The sequence below is a fragment of the Bison bison genome, unplaced genomic scaffold (assembly GCF_000754665.1).
Source record: "Bison bison bison isolate TAMUID 2011002044 unplaced genomic scaffold, Bison_UMD1.0 scf7180017864379, whole genome shotgun sequence".
NCBI classification, from domain to species: domain Eukaryota; kingdom Metazoa; phylum Chordata; class Mammalia; order Artiodactyla; family Bovidae; genus Bison; species Bison bison.
Genome location: NW_011494951.1, coordinates 2,773,913 through 2,795,120, shown reverse-complemented (window position 1 = coordinate 2,795,120; position 21,208 = coordinate 2,773,913). Strand labels below are relative to the sequence as shown.

At 48.8% G+C, this 21,208-nt stretch overlaps 1 protein-coding gene across 1 annotated transcript in view; it reads right to left on the bottom strand.

Annotated features, from left to right (window-relative positions):
* Positions 1–16,600: 16,600 nt before the first annotated feature.
* LOC105001096 (5'-AMP-activated protein kinase subunit gamma-2-like) overlaps positions 16,601–21,208 on the bottom strand; it is a 192,516-nt gene continuing 187,908 nt past the window's right edge. The window contains exon 4 of the mRNA XM_010857233.1: positions 16,601–17,038. Within this exon, the coding sequence (XP_010855535.1) occupies positions 16,755–17,038 (284 nt within the window). The 3' untranslated portion in view covers positions 16,601–16,754. The remainder of the gene's footprint in view (positions 17,039–21,208) is intronic.

Genomic DNA, 21,208 nt, shown 5'->3' with positions numbered 1-21,208 from the left:
AAGGACTGATGCTGAAGCTGAAGCTTCAATACTTTGGCCGCCTGATGGAAAGAGCCAACCCACTGGAAAAGACCCTGATGCTGGGAAAGACTGAAGGCAGGAGAAGAAGGGGATGACAGAGGGTGAGATGGTCGGATGGCATCACTGACTCAATGGACATGAATTTGAGCAAACTCTGGGAGATAGTGAAGGACAGGGAAGCCTGGCGTGCTGCAGTCCATGGGGCTGCAAAGAGTCAGACGTGACTTAGCAACTGGACAACAACAACAAATGTTGTGTAACCACCAAGTTTTACAAGCAGGAGACTTTTCAAAATGTCATTATCCTAACAACCAAACTATGTCAACCGAAGACAGGGGCCTGACCATAATATTAATTAACATTAATGCAATATTAAGTGAAAAGCTAAGTTGCTACACAGTCTATTTTTATATCTAGGAATAAAGAAATAACACATGCCAAGCAAAGACTGCTACGCCACCATTTAACTGCCTCGAAGTGGTGGGACTACGGGAAGTTTTTGTTCTCTTCTTTATGCTTCTCTTTATATCATTAGAGGAATGATTTTATTCAAAATTATCCTAAATTGTGGTAAAATACACATAAAATTTACCTTAACCATTTCTAAGTTCACAGTTTGTAGTGTCAAGTACATTTATCTTGTTATACAACAATTTCCAGAACACTTCTTAGAGGAATGGTGTTTTAAGAGAGAATAATTCTCCAGATGCATCTAATTTTTAAAATTAAAAGCAAAGACAGTACATGGAATGGCTTAATCAGGCCAAACCAAGATCACTGAATAGTCTTACCAATTTGCGAATGAAAACATCACAAACAATGGACTTTTAACTTGCTTTTGAGACACCGTGTGGAGAGGAAAGCATTGGACCAGATGTAGAAATCATATTTGAACCTTACCCTCTGTGGTTCCTCGGAGGGCTTTTTATTGAACTACTTGCTTCAATTTCCCTTTTTCCGAATAAAATATCCTCTGATTTCATCATGCTCAAGATGAGCAGATATTATTCTTACTCCAGACTCAAAACAACACTGGTTTAGAGTTCCATGCTAAGCCTCATGGAAAACAGTGGAGGGACTTCCCTGACAGTCCAGTGGTTAAAAACTCTGTGCTTCCACTGCAGGGGGTTTGGGTTCGATCCCTAGTAGGGAAGCTAAGATCCCACACGCCATGCAAGTGGAGCAACCAAAAAAAAAAAAAGTAGAAAAAATGTTACAACACACACCCCCTTAAAACAGGTTTACTCCAGGCCTGCTGCAGAATTTGGGTGTCATTCATTAACTGGGCAGGCACTCCATTCTCAGAGAGATGCCAAGGAAGGCTTGTGCTAAACCTTTCCACCATTCCAGCAGCCAATTTTTACTGAATCATTAAAGGCACACTATTAATACTGGTATTATGGTTTGTGTTACTGTTGTACCAATAGTACTTTTACCAGCTAAAGTTAATGCTTTTCTAAATACTGTGAGTTAGGGATAGTCTTGGTTCTGAGCTAAAGGAATTCCCATCTAAATGCAAATCAAGACAAGCCCATTGAGAATGCATGATTAGGTACAGTAATTTTTCCACCATTGAATGCTCAGCCCTTAAAATGCATTTTTGTACAACTGTGTTGGTGAAGTGCCCCTTATGGGATGAAGCTGTGTTTTCTTCCTGGCACCAGCAGTTACACAGGTAAAGGTGTTCACATCTTGAGTCCTTTGACTTAATAAATGGTGAATAAAGTGAACAAAGACGATCATTTTTCTAACCTCTCCTTCTCCACCCCAGACTCTATATCCAGGCCCCTGATACCTCTATTTGATGTTCCAAAATAATCAAAGAGAGAGTGACCCAGATGGAACTTGTCCTTCATCCCCACATCTATTTCCCCTTCCTAATTTGATGACATAGCCATCCATCCTTTCATGCCAAAACCTGGAGAGTCACCCTAGACCCCTCCTTCCACATGCCATGTATCTCTTAGATTCTTTTATAATTAATCCCTTCCTCCAAATCTTCACTCCTGTGGTCTTAATTCAGTGCTTTGCCATCTCTCACTGAACTCTGGTAGGACTTTCTTGATGAGTCAGCTTGCTTTGTCTCTCTCCCGTGAAATCCAACCTCCAGATCATCACTGGAGTCGTCCTTCTATTAAAATGCAAGTCTGACCAACACACTCCTCTGAAAACCACTGCCAGGGTGGCCAATGAGAAGTTTATGATGCTCGGGACTTCCCTGGCAGTCCAGTGGCTGAGACTCTGCTTCCAAGGCAGGGGATGCGGGTTTGATGCCTGGTCAGAGAACTAAGATCCCACGTGCCGCCAAAAAATAAAATCATAAAAAAGAAAAGTCTACAATGCTCACCTGTGCTGCTTGTGTCAAATTTGATCATTTCTTAACTCAAGGAGGTTAAGGGGAAGAATAAGGGCCCTTCCATCTTGAGGTCACATTATTCCAAATATCCCCAGTTCAGTCCAAAAGCAGATCGCATCCTGTTATAGTGATCTGAGGGGCAGGGAAATTTGAGCCCTTCAGTCCTAGCTCTACAGGACTGTTTGCTGGTTTGCCATCTTTTCGACCACTCTAATTTCCAGGCCTCTTGTGGGTGGAACTGGTGATTAACCCACCCGCTCTCCCCAGAGGGACACACCCCACACATCTGGTGGGGGCAAAGCTCTATGGCCTGTCTCTTGCCTTTCTGGAGACCAGCCTCATTCTGCCACTCTGCATGGGATGTCTTAGCAACAAACTATGTGGCAGCAAAGGGAACCTCTGGCACAGATTAGTCAGAAGCTGGCTTTTATTTTTCCTGAAAAAAGGCCAGGAAGTAAATATTTTGCAGGCCACCCAGTCTCCACTGCAATTACTCACCTCTGCTGTTGATGACAACAGTTCGAGAATATGCGTAAATGAATAACTGTGGTCACATACTAATAAAACGTTCATGACAAAAACAGGTTTGGCCCATGGGCCAGAGGGTGCCAACCCCTGAGTTAGGGATGCGGGCTAAGATGCTGAGTCAGTATGTGGAGGGCAAGGCTGCAAACTCTGAGACTTCTTAGTGATAAGACAGTAAGAATGTGGGTTTTGGAACCCGGTTGCCGTGGTTCAGTTCAGTTCAAGTCAAGGTGAGCGCAGGAGCCTTTGGGTCGCTTTACCCAGATTATCTCAGTTGATCTTCATTACTATCCTGTGAGGTAAGCCCTATGTTCCTCTAGAACAGAAACATGGGGAGAGAAGCCCTAAAGATTCAGCAACTTGTAACTCCTTTCACCAGCATACATCCATGCTCAAGACACACCCGTCTTTTAAAAGAAATGCCCTTCTAGATGCCCCCTCCCGTCACAGTCCTTATTCATGACTCCCCTTCACGCTAAACTTCCTGACAAAGAGGTCCACATTCTCTGTCCATCCTCTGTCATCTCACACCCACTCAGGCACCCTCTGCAAGCTGGCTTCTGCCCCTGGCTTCGCGAAATCGGTGACGGGAGATCCTTTCTTCAGCAGAGATATGTCTAGTCTGTTATTCAGGTGACGTTCCTCGTACCAGCCCATGTGAGGGAAAAAGATGACCGTGATGGACTCTGCCCCTGTGTACAGGTACGTTTTGTAGGTCCCCGTGATAAACTCCAGTGACCATCCCAACATTTTAACCATTGCCTCTGCCAGGTTGAAGGCAGGGTTGCTCCCTCAAGGTGCAACCTAAGGTCGCCGCTGTCTTGATGGCAGATTTAACCACGAGAAGGGTTGGCTCCATCAGCCAACACAGTCTAATAATCCACCACTGGAAATGTACATTTTTTACCCCACACTTGTGTCTCTGGGACCACAACACTGCCGCGTGCATGGTCGTGGGACCCGTGAGTCTTTTGAAGCCAATCTACCATCTGTTAGGTTGTGACCCAAGAGTGAAGACGTGGAAGGTGCCCCTCGGTGCTTTCGCTCAGGGTCCTGATTCTGCAGGACTTACTTCTTTTTGGGAGATTCTCAAGAGCAGGAATTATCTCAGCCATCTTTGAGCGCTCAGTGCCAGGCACATGGTAAGGTCTTAGGATATAACTGGTGAAGGCATGAGTTCCTTCTTGGGCCCCTGGGGAGGTGACACAGCCACGGCATTTATCAAGCTGTAAAAAAAAAAATGCTGAGGGGCTTCCCTGGTGGTCCAGTGGTTAAGAATTCGCCTTGCAATGCAGGAGACGTGGGTTCAATCCCTGATCGGGGAACTGGGATCCCACAGGCCATAGAGCCACTAAGCCTGAGCACCATGACTCCTGAGCCCACTCGCCACAACTAGAGAGTCCGTGCACCACAAGGAAAGACCCTGCATGACGCAGTGAAATTTCCATGTGCTGCAACTAAGACCCGAGGCAGATAAATAAATAAATAAATATTAAAAAAAAAAGTTGAGGTAAAAGATCCACCATCTTCTCCTTGGAGCTCAGCTACCCTAGCTGTTCAGTTGCTCAGTCATGTCTGACTCTTTACGACCCCATGGACTGCAGCATGTTAGGCTTCTTTGTCCTTCAGTATCTCCTGCAGTTTGCTCAAACTCATGTCCACTGAGTCGGTGATGCCATCCAACCATCTTGTCCTCTGTCGTCCCCTTCTCCTTGCAGCTACCCTGGGGGAGCAGAGTAAATGAGCATCCCGCAGACTCAGGCCACAGCTCAGGAAATGCACCAAGCTCTCAGCCAACTACGTCTCTCTTATCCTGGCTCTGCCTTCTTTCCACTCATCCAGTCATGATTCCAACAGTGCAGGAACCCAGGAGCAACGCCAGTTATGATACCTTTTCCTGACAGCTGGGAGAAGAGATGCTCTCTGCCTGCCTCTTCAACACACAGGCAGCACTTCTCCAAGCTCCAGCTCTCATGATAACCGGCCCCATCGTGAATCATGTCTCTCTGCAGCTCCTACTCCTTGACCCAATGTGAATTTTTTCAAACTATTTTTAAATTATCTAATCTGTTGTGAGTAACAGATGATGAAACCGTTAGTTTACCATTCCTGGGCAGACAGTCTTAACGTCAAGACCTTATTAGGTTATAACTTGCTATTTTACATGGCAGACAGAAATATAAAACAAAGTAGTTTATAGAAAATCTTGACTCCTTGATGCCAAGTGATCTGAAATAGTTTCAGATGTTTAAAGGGCTGTCTATTTTTAAAAAGGGGCTAATTATTCCAAATAGCAATCTTGAAAACTGGTTAGCAGTTTCTTTCCAAATAGCCATACTAGAAAAACAAGGGACCTTGGTGAGTAATTTGTGGGGAGATGACCAGTTTTTAAAAAGAACCCAAAGTTCCTGAGTTTATTATCTTTTCTGAATCTACTGAGTTGTTTCCTTCCCACAAACATGATCAAATAAGTATTAGTTATCTTTCGATATGTAACAAATCACCCCAAAACTCAGTGACTTAAAACAACAATAATATTTTAATATCTGTTATGGACTGAATTGTTTCCCCCTGCTCCCCAAATTCATATGTTGAACCCCTAACCCTCAACGGGCTTTTATTTGGAGATAGGACTTTTAAAGAATTAAGGTCAAATGATGTTGTAAGGGTGGGCCCCCGATCCAATAGGACTGGGGTTTCTGTAAGAAGGAAGAGACACCAGGGATGCGCGTGTATGCAGGAGTGGCCAGGTGAGGACCCAGCAAGACAGCTGTCATCTGTATCCAAGGGGTGAGCCATCAGGAGAAACCAAACCTGCCCTGAACTTGGACTTCCATCCTCCAGAACCGGAGAAATAAATTTCTGTAGTTTAAGTCACCCAGTCGGTGATATTTTGCTATGGCAGCCCTAGCAGACTGATACGTGATGTCTGATGGTTTCTGTGGGTCAGGAGTTCAAGATCAGCTCAGTGGGTGGTCCTGGTGCAGGTACAGGCTGGGGCTCATCTGAAGGCCTGGCCAGGGTTGGACTATCCACTTCCATGGTGGCTCACTCCTATTGCTGGGATATTGGTGATGGTTATTAGCTGGAGGCTTTAGTCCCTTTTCCTCTGGGCCTAAGGAAACCTCTTTCACTCAGTCCCAACCAGTCATCCTGAACCCTTTTCTTCAGTTTAGTTACATACTAACTATATCATAAGGAGAGATACGTTGCTGCTGCTGCTGCTAAGTCGTCTCAGTCATGTCCGACTCTGTGCGACCCCATAGAGGGCAGTCCACCAGGCTTCCCCGTCCCTGGGATTTTCCAGGCAAGAGTACTGGAGTGGGGTGCCATTGCCTTCCCCGAAGGAGAGAGATGACAGCACTTATTTTCATCTGTCAGAATTTTGGTATCATAAACTGGAAAAATAGGGACTTCCCAGTGGTGCAATGGATAGGAATTCACCTGCCAGGGCAGGGGACGTGGGCTCGATCCCTGGTCCAGGAAGATTCCACACGCCATGCAACAGCTGAGCCTGTGGGCCACAGTTAGTGAGCCTGTGCTCTGCAACAGGGGAGACCATTGCAGCGAGAAGCCTGCGCCACAATGAAGAGCAGCCCCTGCTCGCTGCAGGAAGGCGGCCTGTGCCCAGCAATGAACACCCAGCACAACCACTAATAAATAAAATTACGTAAGAAATATACAAATAAGTTGGAAAAATAGAGAATAAGTCCACATACTAGAGGCTGTGATGCACAGTTGAGGGTTAGGGGTGCTGAGCCTTCACGTGGTGGGAAACCCAGTGTAACTTACTGTCAGCTCTCACTATACACGGTTCCTCCGTTTCTGTTGTCATGCATCCAAGGATTCGACCAACCTCGCGTCAGGCAGTACTGCAGGATTTACTATCAGCAACAATCTGCACCCAGTGGATCCGAGCAGTTCAAACCTGTGTTACTCAAGGGTCAACTCTACCACCGGAGAAGGCAATGGCACCCCACTCCAGTACTCTTGCCTGGAGAATCCCAGGGACGGGGGAGCCTGGTGGGCTGCAGTCTATGGGGTCGCACGGAGTCAGACACGACTGAAGTGATTTGGCAGCAACAGCAGCAACTCTACCACTCTGGCCCCCTTCCAACAGTGAAGGATTTTCCCCAGGATGCTGGGAACCTGCCAATGGGTGACCCTCAACTCTCAGCAAGAACAGCCCTTGGCTAGAGAGGGCTGCCTTGCCTGGTCGAGCCTCTTCCAGGACAGCTGCCATCTAATGAACAGTGATGAGGGTGTAAAGGCTGGCTCCTTCGGTCCAGCGTGGGGTCACTGGGAGGTGCTCCCCGAGGTCTGGGGAGGACTGTGTTGAGACGGCACCGCACCGTAGCTTCTCTCTCTGCCCATCCCTCCTCCCTCCTTCCTCCCACAGGTGTCGATCCTAAGAGGACGGCCCGATTAACATCCTGCACAGGAATCTCTACCGTAGAGTCTCTATTTCTCCAGGAACACAAACTGCAGCAGTCTGCTTAACAGGAAGTTACTCTCAGCGAGGTACAGCATCTAAATTAGACTCCTTAAATATAGATTCATGAGCCTCTAGACTCAAGCATGTCACGTGTTCACCTGCAGACCCAGTTGCTGGAATCAAGGGATAAGAAAGAAGGTAGATTTCAGAACTGGCCCACACCCTGTGTCCAAGCCCCTGCCATGCGATGCTCACTTCTGATGTGTTCTGTGGGCCAAAAGAATCCACAGGCCCAGACCCAAGGGGAGAGCACATAGGTTCTACCCCAGGGTGGGAGGAGCTACAGAGCCCCAATTCTGAGTCCGGCCTCAAGAAGCCTTGGATAGACCTCCCTGTCGTGGGGAGCCCCATCACGGTCATGAGAGCACGCCCAGTCTACCCGACTGCAGGAGGAGACCGCATGGAACAGACACAAGCTGTTCTGGCCGAGGCCACTCTGGTCCAGCCAGTCCCCAAGTGACCTGCTAAGTGACCACAGATGTGTGAGTAAGCACAGTCGGGGCCAGAAGAATGCCCGGCCCAAATTGCTGGCCCACAGGATGGTGAGCTAAATCAATGGCTATTGTCTTAAGTGTGGGGGAGGTTTGTTATGCAGCGGTGGGAAGACTGACGCAGGACCCAACCTTGCTGGCCATGGGAATCGAGCAGGCGGGAGAGGAGGCATCAGAGACTCCAGGCTGCGGCAGGCGCCCTGGGGTCCATTGTCACTGGCGGGCTGGGACTCCAGGCTGCGGCAGGGGGCTGCTGTTAATGGCCCAAACCTGCAACCTCCTTACAGGACTGCCCTGTAAGTGCCATCCCAGCTGGCAGGTGCATTTTCCTCACCCAGGGCATCCCAGAGCTGATGGCAACCATTTCATATAAAGATAATAAGAGCCTAGGGACTTCCCTCGTGGTCCAGTGGCTAAGAATCCGCACTCTCAGTGCAAAGGGCCTGGGTTCAATCCCTGGTCAGGGAACTAGGCCCCATATGCTGCAACTTAAGATCCTGTGTTCCACAACTAAGACCTGGAGCAGCCAAATAAAAAAAAAAAAAGATATAAAAGCCCAGCTTCCTCGCCCCGAGGCAGAGCACCTCCTGGGGCAGTTTATACTGCAGAGCTCCCCTGTTGAACAGCTGAGGCTCAACCTCATCTGAAGCCACACCCTTGCTTTGCTCCTTCCTTTCCCGGCTCCTTAGATTTTTCTTCTGAGAGCTCTCTGTAATGAATAAACACGCTTGCACCTGAAGCCCCATCTCGGGCTCTGCTTCTAGGGACTCTGATTCAAGACACAAGTCAAGAGTGAAATTCCATAGAAGAAAACAGGGGGTGCATGGAGTGACTGTAGAAAGAAAATTGGATAAGTACTGATCACTTTAACACCTGCACATAAAATTTTCAACCCTCTAAAAGACGTTTCTTCCTTTGCTGGATGATTTAGTCGCTAAGTCGTGTTCGACTCTTTGCGACCTCATGGACTGTGGCCAACCAGGCTCCTCTGTCTATGGGATTTTCCAGGCAAGAATACTGGAGTGGGTTGCCATGCCCTCCTCCAGGGGATCTTCCAGGCCCAGGGATCAAACCTGTGCTTCCTGCACTAGCAGCTGGGTTCTTTACCACTGAGCCACCAGGGATTCCCGATTCTTCCTTCAGTTCAAGACAAATACCCCCATCACGTGCTCCCACCTCCTAAGAAAATTCACCTATTTCCTTTACAAGCACAGATGGCATGCTTGCTTTTCCCCTTCTTTTTTTTTTTTTTTTTTGGCCATGCTTTGGTGTGTGACATTTTAGTTCTCTGACCAGGAATCGAACACATACCTCCTGCATTGGAAGTCTTAACCACTGGACCACCAGGGAAGTCCCTCCTTCTATCTTTAACTGCTCGCTTCCTACTAACTCTTTCCCTGTTGGTGTTTAAATCTATTCCCCTTTATGGGAACAAACCATCACCTTCATTCTTTCAGCTGCAGCCCCATCTCCTCCCCTTCAAAGCCAGGATCCTGGAAAGAGTTTTCTACACTAAGGCCTCCACGTCTTCAGCTCTTAATTGTTCACCCACATCACATGGCTTCTGCTCCTGACCTTGCCATTGGAAGTACTCCTGCCAAGGTTACAGATGACCTCAGTCCTTCATCCCACGGCCAGGAACGTCACTGACCATGCCCTCCAAATGCGTGATACTCCACAAAACACAGTCCTTGTGCTTCCGTGATGCTGCATTTGCCTGCTTTTCTGCCTGTTTTCTAGATAATTCAGAATCTTTTCCTTTGTCCTTCAAATACCCATGTTTTTCTGGCTCTCTTCTCACCTACGATACATCTCTCTGGATTATTTCATCTACTATCATGGTGAGGGTTACCATTTACATTCTGATGATTAAAAAAATCTTAATTTCCAGGGGAGTTCCCTGGTTGCCTAATGCTTAGGGTTTTCACTGCTAGGGCCCAGGTTCAATCCTCAGTGGGGGAACTGAGATCTTGCAAGCTGTGTGGTACAGCCAACAAATAAATAAAAACAAATAAACAAAAATCTTAATTTCTAGCTCCAGATTCACATATCCAATGGCACTTTGGACACCTCCATTTAATGATCCCCTGGGCACCTTGTTGTACCACCACCAGCTAACACACATGTGTGTGCACTTATACATACGTACACACCTGCACACAGCCTGACTCCTCCTCTGTTCCCTATCCCAGAAAATGCACCCACCATCCATCCAGTTTCCCAAGGCAAGATCTTTGCAGTCATCCTTGACTCTTCTCTTTTGTCCCCTCAACTAATCAGTCGCTGCATACCAAAGCCATTTCAACCCGACCTCTTAAATAGCTCTTTACATTTTAACACCAGTCCCCTCCCCTTCTTTCCACCGTCAGCTGCCACCAGGCCCAGATCATTTCACACGGCATCTCATCTGAACTGCTGTACTCACATCCGGTCTCATTTCCACACCCAACCACGGGGATCATCCTAAGATGCAGAGTTGATTGTTGCTCTCTGCTGCTGAAAAAAGTTTCCACTTCCATCCTCCGGGATTGGTTTTTCCACTCCCCAAGACAGGACTAGGAATTTTCTCCCATGCACAGTTTTATCAAATTCTCTTATAACTATTTACCTGTCTATATTTAACTTATATGCAGAGTACATCATGAGAAACGCTGGACTGGAAGAAACACAAGCTGGAATCAAGATTACTGGGAGAAATATCAATAGCCTCAGATACGCAGATGACACCACCCTTATGGCAGAAAGTGAAGAGGAACTCAAAAGCCTCTTGATGAAAGTGAAAGTGGAGAGTGAAAAAGTTGGCTTAAAACTCAACATTCAGAAAACGAAGATCATGGCATCCAGTCCCATCACTTCATGGGAAATAGATGGGGAAACAGTGGAAACAGTGTCAGACTTTATTTTTTTGGGCTCCAAAATCACTGCAGATGGTGACTGCAGCCATGAAATTAAAAGACGCTTACTCCTTGGAAGGAAAGTTATGACCAACCTAGATAGCATATTCAAAAGCAGAGACGTGACTTTGCCAACAAAGGTCCGTCTAGTCAAGGCTATGGATTTTCCTGTGGTCATGTATGGATGTGAGAGTTGGACTGTGAAGAAGGCTGAGCGCCAAAGAATTGATGCTTCTGAACTGTGGTGTTGGAGAAGACTCCCTTGATCCAACCAGTCCATTCTGAAGGAGATCAGCCCTGGGATTTCTTTGGAAGGAATGATGCTAAAGCTGAAACTCCAGTACTTTGGCCACCTCATGCGAAGAGTTGACTCACTGGAAAAGACCCTGATGCTGGGAGGGATTGGGGGCAGGAGGAGAAGGGGACGACAGAGGATGAGATGGCTGGATGGCATCACTGACTCGATGGACATGAGTCTGAGTGAACTCCGGGAGTTGGTGATGGACAGGGAGGCCTGGCGTGCTGCAATTCATGGGGTCGCAAAGAGTCGGACACGACTGAGCAAGTGAACTGAACTGAACGCCCCTCCCCAAGCTGGGCTTCCCAGGTGGCTCAGTGGTAAAGAATTCACCTGCAATGAAGGAGGCACGAGTTTGATCCCTGGGTCAAGAAGATCCCCTGGAGAAGGAACTGGCAACCCGCTCTAGTATTCCTGCCTGGGAAATCCCATGGACAGAGGAGCCTGGTGGGTTACAGTCCACGGGGTCACAAAAAGTTGGACATGATGGAGAGACTAAAAAACACCATCACCTCAGATAGATAAAAGCTCCTTCCTTTTGTTCAGTGAAAGTGAAAGTCACTGAATCATGTCCAACTCTTTGTGACCCCACGGACTGCAGCCCACCAGGCTCCTCGGTCCATGGAATTCTCCAGGCCAGAATAGTGGAGTGGATACCCGTCCCCTTCTCCAGGGGATCTTCCCAACCCAGGGATCGAACACAGGTCTCTTGCATTGCAGGCGGATTCTGTACCAGCTGAGCCACCAGGGAAGCCCAAGAATACTGGAGCGGGTAGCCTATCCCTTCTCCAGGGCATCTTCCCAACTCAGGGAGAGAACCCAGGTCTCCTGTATTGCAGGCAGATGCTTTACCAGCTGAGCTACCAGGGAAAACCTTTGTTCAGTGAGTGCTGAGCTATTTATCAAACCCCTCCCAAGTATAAAGTGCTGCTACTAGATGAAGAGAATACCATCTCTGCCTCATGAGAGCCACTCACACACTTGTCAACCCATCAACCTTCCCGAGCCCAGTGTCTGTCACCCAACAGTTGCTTAATAAATATTTGCTGAGTAAATAAACGATAAAATGAGTACTTCTACAAAGACGAATTCATTGCCCTCATCCCCTTTCTAATTTTAGAATAAAATTCATGGGAACAAAGTTTATAAAAGTGATCTTCATGGTCGATGTTTACAGTAAGTGTCTTTTTATTCCAAAAGGCAGAGATAAATTATATCTAAATACTTTCAAGAAGATAGAAGCCTTTAAGCAACTCACATTCCTCTATAAAGATTTCGCCGGTAACCAAATGCATGAAATCAGCCACGTTCTTAAGGAATTTAGCACATGAGGACATTCAACATAATCCAATTATAAAGAAACACTTAGATGAACCCGAATCCATCACCAGCCCTCCTGCCAAAGGCTGCTGAAAGCAGAGACCAGGGCCAAACACAGCTGCAGGGGTTGTGACCAGTATGTTTGAAGGAGCCCCTGGAGGCCTTGGGTGATAAAACTTAAACATGATTAAGGCTCCTGTTTAATGTTCATAGCCAGTGGAACACTGTCTTCCAATTTGAAACATATCATTTCAAAATATAAGTGGGGAATCTCGGGTGATCACCCTGAATTTCTGAAGCTCAAACTTTATAAACATTGTACTGTTGACTGGATCTTTTTTTTTTTTTAATGTGGTAAAATAAACATATGGGGCTTCCCTTGTAGCTCAGTCGGTAAAGAATCTGCCTGCAATGCAGGAGACCCTGGTTCGATTCCTGGGTCGGGAAGATCCGCTGGAGAAGGGATAGGCTACCCACTCCAGGATTCTGGCCTGAAGAATTCCATGGACTGTATAGTCCATGGGATCTAAAAGAGTCAGATATGACTGAGCGACTTTCTCTAGGCTCCTCTGTCCATGGGATTTCCCAGGCAAGAATCCTGGGGTGGGTAGCCATTCCCTTCTCCAGGGGATCTACTCAACCCAGGCATTGAACCCAGGTCTCCTGCGCTGCAGACAGATTCTTTGCCATCTGAGCCACCTCGGAAGCCCCACTACTTCTTTGTACATTCATTCTATTGATTTCTGAGAGTTTGATATTAAAACTGCAACTAAACATCTTCATTTATCTACTTAACAAACAATTGTAATATATTGTGAAATACATGTAACTTTGTTATGTATTTACCAAGTTTTCTGTAAATGTGTTATATTTTCATAATTTAAAAAATAAAAAAGAAAGGTTAAAAAAAAAAAAGAATATCACTGTCTACTCACAATCAGGGGTCGGGGAAGGGACACTGAAAGCAGATTTAAAACGTCCTCTGAATGCTCTCTCATTTAAGGTGGGAAAGGCTGTGGGCTCCGTGTGCACACAGAACTTCTGAAATCGTGGAAAAACCCCGTGTCTGCGTCTGCACCATCACTTCAAATGATCTAAAGCCCAAATAACCACGTCCGATTCAAACCAGCGTCTCTTCTCCCATTGGGCTGACCTGTCCGTCATCCCGGGTCCGGGAGAAGAAGCCGACGCTTTGAACAGACTTCCTCCAACCGGGCCTCTCTGCCGGTCACTCCCTTCTCGGCTCCCGTCTCCGGTCCCCTGCCAGCTCCCTCTCAGGTCTCTGGGCCTGCTGGCCTCTCCGCAGGCTGGGCACACGGTGGAGGGCAGGAAGCCACGGAGATGCCAGGCTTCCTATCCCTCTGCCTCCAACGGCAGCTCAGACCAGTGGCTGCTCCTCCTCTGTGGCCCCGGCTCCTTCCTGCCAGGCAGACACACTGGTCCCACCTCCCACCTGATGGGGTCCCCTCGCATCCCTCCAGCCCAAGGGAAGTAGCAGCTCCCTGCTTTTGATAACCTTCAGTTACCTCATGATCCCCTTTTTTGGACACATTTGTTCTTGTATCTCTATGACCAAGTCTCCACGCTAAATGCCCGGGACAGCAGAAACCTCAAGATCTCTTCTCATTCACACCCAGGAACATGGATGACCTTTCTCCTGGGCCCTGAGTGCTAAGGGGCCTCCTGGTCTTCCTGTCTCTAATCTCCACCGGATCACCAGGAACCCCCAGACAGTGCCACCCTGCCCTACCGCCAGAAGGCCCTATCTCCACCTCTCCTGCTGACTTGAGCGCCGCAGTCACCCAAGTCTTCCTTCCTTACCCTCATCAGACACCAGTATTTACCCCTCCCCACCCCCCTGCAGTGTGGACTATTTGTTTCCTGCCTGATCCCCACCCAACCTACCTTCCGCTTTGATTTAACTGCTTTATCTGAGTGTTATTCTGTTCCCAGTAAGACCGTAAGCCCCAGAGGGCAGAGACAATACCTTACATTTTATCCCTCAGCATTTAAAACAATACTCTGCTAAGCTTACATCTAATAAAGTAATCATCGGACAAACAAGGAGAAGACTCACGGTAGGTTCTCTGCCAGACTAACACATCTTCTTTCTTCCCAAAGGCAGCAAGTTAACACTTGGTTAACTTGGTTAGATGGTGTCCCCCCAGAAGCTTTGTGAGGTCCTGACCACTAACACCCATGAATGCCACCTTGTTTGGAAATCAGGTCTTTGCAGAGGTAATTAAGTTATAAAGAGATTATAAATCGTCCTGGGATTTCCCCGGTGGTCCAGTGGCTAGGACTCTGTGCTCCCAATGTTGGGGGGCTGGGTTCAATTTCTGGTCAGGAAACTAGATTCTATATGCTGCAACTAAGACTCGGGGCAGCCAAATAAATAGCTATTTTTTTAAAAGTTGGGCTTCTTTGGTGGTCCAGCGGTTAAGAACCTGCCTGCTGATGCAGAGGACACGGGTTCAATCCCTGGTCCAGGAAGATCCCACATGCCTCGGGGCAACTAAAGCCCGTACCCATGCTCTAGAGATCGCACTCCACAATAAGACAAGCCACCGCAGTGAGAAGCCTACAGAGCGCAACGAAGAGCAGCCTCTCCTCACGGCAACGAGAGAGAGCCCACATGCAGCCACAAAGACCCAGCACACCCAAAAATAAATAAATCTTAAAAAACAAAAATCCAGGGCCTTCCCTGGTGGTTCAGCGGTTCAGTGGCTAAGACTCCACACTCCCAACGCAGGTGGCCTGGGTTCAATCCCTGGTCAGGGAACTAGACCCCACATCCCGCAACTAAGAGCTGGTGTGGCCAAGGATATACCTATCTATGTATAAAGCGGTCACACTGAGTTAGTATTAGTTGTTCAGTTGTATCTGACTCTTTGGGCTACAGCCCAAAGACCCCATGGACTGTAGCCCACCAGGCTCCTCTGTACATGGGGTTCTCCAGGCAAGAATACTGGAGTGAGTTGGCATTCCTGTCTCTGGGGGACCTTCCCAACCCAGGAATCGAACCCAAGTCTCCTGCAATGCAGGAGGATTCTTTACTGTCTGAACCACCAAGTTGGATCCTAATCCAATATGAATGACATTCTTATAAGAGGAAAATCTGGACACAAACAGAGCCGAGGAAAGACAGCAAGTGAAGATGCAAGCATAGACTGGAAGAAAGCTGCCACAAACCAAGAAAACGCTGGGGCTCCTGGAAGCTGGGCAGACAAGGAAGGTTCTGCCCCGCCCCGCCGCCCCCTGAGACCTCCTTGGGCACACGGTCCTGCCAAAACCTTGATCTCAGGCTTCCAGCCTCCAGAACATGAGATGATGGCTTCCTGTTGTTTCAAGCCCCCCAGTTTGTGCCCCTTTGTTACAGCAGCTGCTGGAAACTAATGCCATACTGACTAGACTAGTTACATCCATACGCAAAGACTTTAGGGATGCGGTTTTTATACCCGTGTTGGGCACAGGAATGATAGTGCACGTCTGGGGTCCCAACACAAACTCGGAGGTGGTGATGCTGGTCCCCGCACTCAGGCCCACGGTGTTAAAATGCAGAGTGTGTAAGGGCTGGCATTAAGCCATCCTCCTCCATTCATATCCACTAGTTCTGATCCTCTGAAGGATGCAAAGACACCCGTTTCACTAACCCACTCTGCTTGGAAAGGCTCATCTTTCCAAGACCGCTTCCCAAGTCAAATGATGTCAGACTCTAAATCTTAAAAAGCGAGAATAAAATTTCTATTAAAAAAAACAGTATTTTTTTGCTTTGCCTATGACTTTTTACTTTAGTATCCCAATCACAACAAATTCAAATAAAGCTTTTAATAACTGATTTTTAAAAAGAAGCTAAGAGAGCAAAAAAGTTTTCCTGGCCATGTTCCAGAAGCTACTGTCCATATGATGTCCACTTGCCTACTGTGCTCTTATGAGAGTCCCTTGGACTGCAAGGAGATCAAACCAGTCCATCCTAAAGGAAATCAACCCTGAACGTTCATTGGAAGGACTGATGCTGAAGCTGAAGCTCCAACACCTTGGTTACCTCATGCAAAGAGCCGACTCACTGGAAAAGACCCTGATGCTGAGAAAGACTGAAGGCAGAAGGAGAAGGGGATGATAGAGGATGAGATGGATGGATGGCATCAATGACTCAGTGGACAAGTCTGAGCAAGCTCCGGCAGATGGTGAAGGACAGGGAAGCCTGGTGTGCTACCGCCCATGGGGTCACAAAGAGTCAAACATGACTTAGCAACTGAACAACATCATCAATTGTGCTCTCGCCACTTTTTTTTCTTAGTCTGTGATTTATGATAAAATACACCCAAGATGTCAGGAGTGCCCAGCCTTGGCTTCAGCTATATCCAGATTCTGCCCTCCCTCCCACGCCCGGCGGCCTGGCCCCCAGGAGGAGGCCCAGACTTACAGATTTGGAGGGAGAAGGATGTGTCGGCGATGCTGAGGGAGGCCTGGCTGCACTCTGGAAGGAGGACGGGCTGAACCTCTGGCCTGTGTCCGGAGGCGAAGAGGAGGCATAGATACGATTTTCCAGTCGCTCAGGCTCTTGCTTGTAGGACTCGAGAGGGAACGTGTGCTGCTTGGCCACTTGGGTGGGTGTCGACGGAGAGGAAGAGAGGCCTGGGGTAGAGGAGGAACCACAAAGGGTGTGAGCGATTTGCTGACATGGAGAAAAGGGCTCCCAGCTGCAAGTGCTGAGAGTCTCACATGGCAGGAATCTAAATGATTCAATTCTGAATGTTGGGGACAAGCTTGCATAAACTACTTCTAATCCCTTAGAACTGGTTGTGTCTAGAAATCCCTGCCCCACCCAACCTGAGTTGTGGGCAGAGTCCCCCCTGCTGTGACAGGGACAGTTCAGAAGTTGTCAGGTGGTAAGACTTATACACACTTGTCGGATGTGATTTTCATATTTAGTCCAAGACTAAAGCATGGTGTCGAGAGTGTGTGGAGTGGATCCCGTAGTCCTTGGGATAAGACATAAGGAAGTTCATATTCAGCAGAGATGAAGGTCAGAAGTCACATAACTACACCAAGGACCAGACCAGACACGCTATTATTGTCAAAATGTGTGATGTGAAAACTGCCACTGTGAGTGTGCAAGAGCTAGAATCACTGTGAAGATGATCGCTGGGGTGGCTTTGGGAAGGAAGGGCCTTGTGGAGTGAAGACTTGGATAGGACTGGAACCAGGAAGCAGTGGGTGGGATGTGGAGGACAAAGAACTGGCAGGAGACCGGGACATGATCTGTCCAGAGTGAGAGGCTTCACACGTCCACAGGCTTTGTGCAATCCTGGAGGCCTGTCTCAGGCAGGCGATTGTCACTCACATCTGCCTGATTATGCTGTAAGATCGTGGTTACGGCTGAATGGAGTCCCCCAAACAGATAAGTTAAAGTCCGAACCCCCAGTACCTATGAATGTGACCTTATTTGGAAATAGATCTTTGCAGACAGAATTGAGCTGAGATTATACTGAAACAGGCTGGACTCTTAACCGCATGTGCAGTGTCCTTATAAGGGGAGAAGACACAGATACGCACAGAGGAGAAGGCCGTGTAATGACGGAGGCAGACACCGGGGTGATGTCTCTATGAGCCAAGGAATGCCAAGCGCTGCTGGCAACCATCAGAAGCCAGAAGACTGGCGGTGGTTGGTCAAAAGGTCCAAATTTCCAATGATCAGATAACTAACTGCCGGGGATGCAATGTACAAAATGATGTAGTTAACATTCCTGTATGACACACAGGAAAGTTAAGACGACTCCTAAGAGCTCTCTCATCACAAAGAGAAAGTCCTTCTTTTTCATTTCTTTTTCTTGTTTCTGTAGAGATGAGGGGTGTTAGCTCACCCACTGTGATCATCCTTTCACAATACGAGCAATTCAAAGTACCATGCTGTATGCCTTAAACATATACAGTGACGCACATCAATTATTTCTCAGTAATACTGGAAAAAGGAAAAAGGAAGTGAGAGGTGGCAAGGTGGGAGGCTATTCAGAGTCTCAGAGCCGGTATGGTCCTGCTGACACCTTGGTTCAGACTTCCAGCCTGTGGAATTACGAGAGAATAAACCCCTGTGGATTCATGCTGCCTAGTTTGGGCTACTTTGTTATGGAAGCTCTAGGAAACAATACAGTAATGCTGCCTGATATTGATTTGTTTCCAAGACAGGCGGACTCTGGATTTGGGTCTGGTCTCTCACATTTATAGGTAACTGAATACAATTTCTAAATTATTTAAAAATACAATAGGCATGCAAGCCAAAGACGTCAGTAAACACGGTCCAAGGGCCACCCTCTTGCTCCCTTTGACCTTGACAAAGACTGATCATCCTACAAGCCAAAAGCCTACTCTGGCTTGTGCCTACCTGCTCTACCCCGTCCAGACTCCTCTGCTCGCCAGCCCTGTGCAACTGTGTTCCTTCTTCTGCTTCCATCCTCACCCCCCAGACCACCTCCCGATTCATCCCATCCCCCCCTCCTGACTCTGTGGTCCTATGAGCCTCAGCACATCTCGTCTGTACCAGGCCTACCAGTGAACAACAGGCTGCTTCATGCCAAACCAAACCAGATGAAAACAGGTAAGTTTCTCATGCGTGCTCAGTTGCTCAGTCATGTCCAACTCTTTGTGACACCATGGACTGCAGTCTGCCAGGCTCCTCTGTCCATAGGATTCTCCAGACAAGAATGGGAGAGTAGATTGCCATTTCCTCCTCCAGGGGATCTGCCCAACCCAGGGATTGAATCGTGTCTCCTGCCCTGGCAGGCGGGCCACCTGGGAAGCATGCATACGTTTCTCCTCCCTGCCCCAGTTCATCATCCGCCCAGTGCTGGCCCGGACAGGGGGCAGGTGCGTGGTCAGTGTCCCCCCACCCCGCAAACAGGCAGGGAGACAGAAGGGGGCGGAGCCAAGGCTCAAGCTGGGCTGGAACCTTCCCTCCCATACTTCCTAGATGGGAGCACTGGGAGTAACCAGGTCTTTTTCCAGGGACCCCGTTGTCCCAGGAACCACCACACCAAGCAGAGATCTCAGCCCCCAGGGTGACCAGGGAGGAGCTCCAGGGAAAGGAGGAGGTAGACTGCTGTCACCGTGCCCTTGAAGGTCTCCAGGCTTATGACGTGAAAGGCCCTAGGAGCAAGACCCCAGGCTCTTTTGAAAAAAGGTTCACACCAAAGGTTTTAAAAGCAAGGCCCACTTGGAGGAGGGGTTGAGGGAGTGGGGAAGGGAGGGTGGAGAGTGAGGCCCCTGAGGAGGGAGAGATTTGAGTCCAGCAGCTCTGCAGGGCAGACAGGGCAGGAGGGGGCCGACTGTGGGTGATACCCACAGTCCGGCAGGAGTGAGGCTGGGTCCAGGTGGACCGACCGGGAGAAGGAAGCCCCTGTGCTGCCCTGTGTGTGGACGCCCTGGGGCCCCAGGGGTGGTGGCGTGTCCTTCACTGGCTGCAGCGATGGCCGCACAGTGGCCGGGAACGGACCGACTCCCAGGGCCACGGTGGTCCAGTGAGAAGTGTCATGGTCCCTGCTCCCCACGCTGGCCCGGGCCCCTGGACGCAAGGACCTTCCTGTGTCTCTCTGGGGTGTTCCCTGCACTCTGGGGTGTGTGCTGGAGACCTGATGGGGTTTCTCCACGGAAAGGATGGAGGGCAGGGCTGCTCCCTCCAGGCTCCCCCAACGCCCCCCACTTCCCCTTCTCTGCACGAGATGCTGTCCCGCTTAGACTGGACTGGGCTTATCCAGTCCTCAGGATAAGCCCCCCTCCTCTGCTGCAGGGGGACTTTCAGAGCTGGTGGAACTCCTGGCTAGTTCTTTGAGATAGCGTGTTCCCTTCTCAAGTGTAAGGTATTAGAAAGCACTCCTTAAAGCCTAGATGGCGGCTTCTGTGTCCCCTGGGGCTTGTCCCATGAGCACGGGGACAAGTGTGACCGGGTTCCCACGGAGGACAAGAGGGACGTTCAGAGGACGCGCCCTCAACACAGCTGTGTGGAACCGCCCATGCTGAGGAGGAGATAGCGGACTTGCCATCCGGAGGTGGAAACGGGGGAACTGAAGGGAACTCCGTGGCCCTCAAGAAAGCTCCTCTCATGGAGCTCTTTCTAATGTCAAGAGGTTAGTCCACCTTCCACCTGGCCTTCCTGCGGGCTCTCCTCCCTTCCCAGAGGAGCTGAGTCCTATGGGGGATACAGGATGATACCTGGACTTCAGAGCCGGGAGGCAGACCCGCAGGGGATGGGACAGGTGACGTGATGTGTGGGTTAGGAACGTGTGTGGCTTAGGACACAGCACAAGAACTCTGCTAGAACCCAAAACATGCCCCTTCTCTGCACTGCAGTCTGACACAGCTCTCAGGGTAGAGTCTTACGATACCATCTTACCCGTCACAAAGTGCTGGGTACACTCTTGCTTCCTTTGCCCCCCATCCCCAAGAGACAGGGGACGGGTGTATGACCCTACTTCCCAGGTGAAGAGACTGGGGACTACAGAAATCACTCACTGGTGTGAGTGGATGGCAGAGGTCCCATTTAGCCACAATGACACTGGGAAATCACCCAGAGAAAGAACACAAAGACTTAGAATCACACTTTGGGTGCGTGAATCACCCTTCCAGAAAGTGGGGTTTCACAGGCTAAGAGGAGGGGGAGCTTGGGAAGCTTGAGTGCCTGGAGGGAAGGTGGGGTTGCTGTCGGAGGGGAGTGGGACAGCCTTGTGGGGTGGGGATGGGCGTCTTCAAAGAGGGTTTCTCTTCCATGCCAGCCAGAAAGAGAAGAGAGAATTTCAAGAGGGGGGTCTTCTG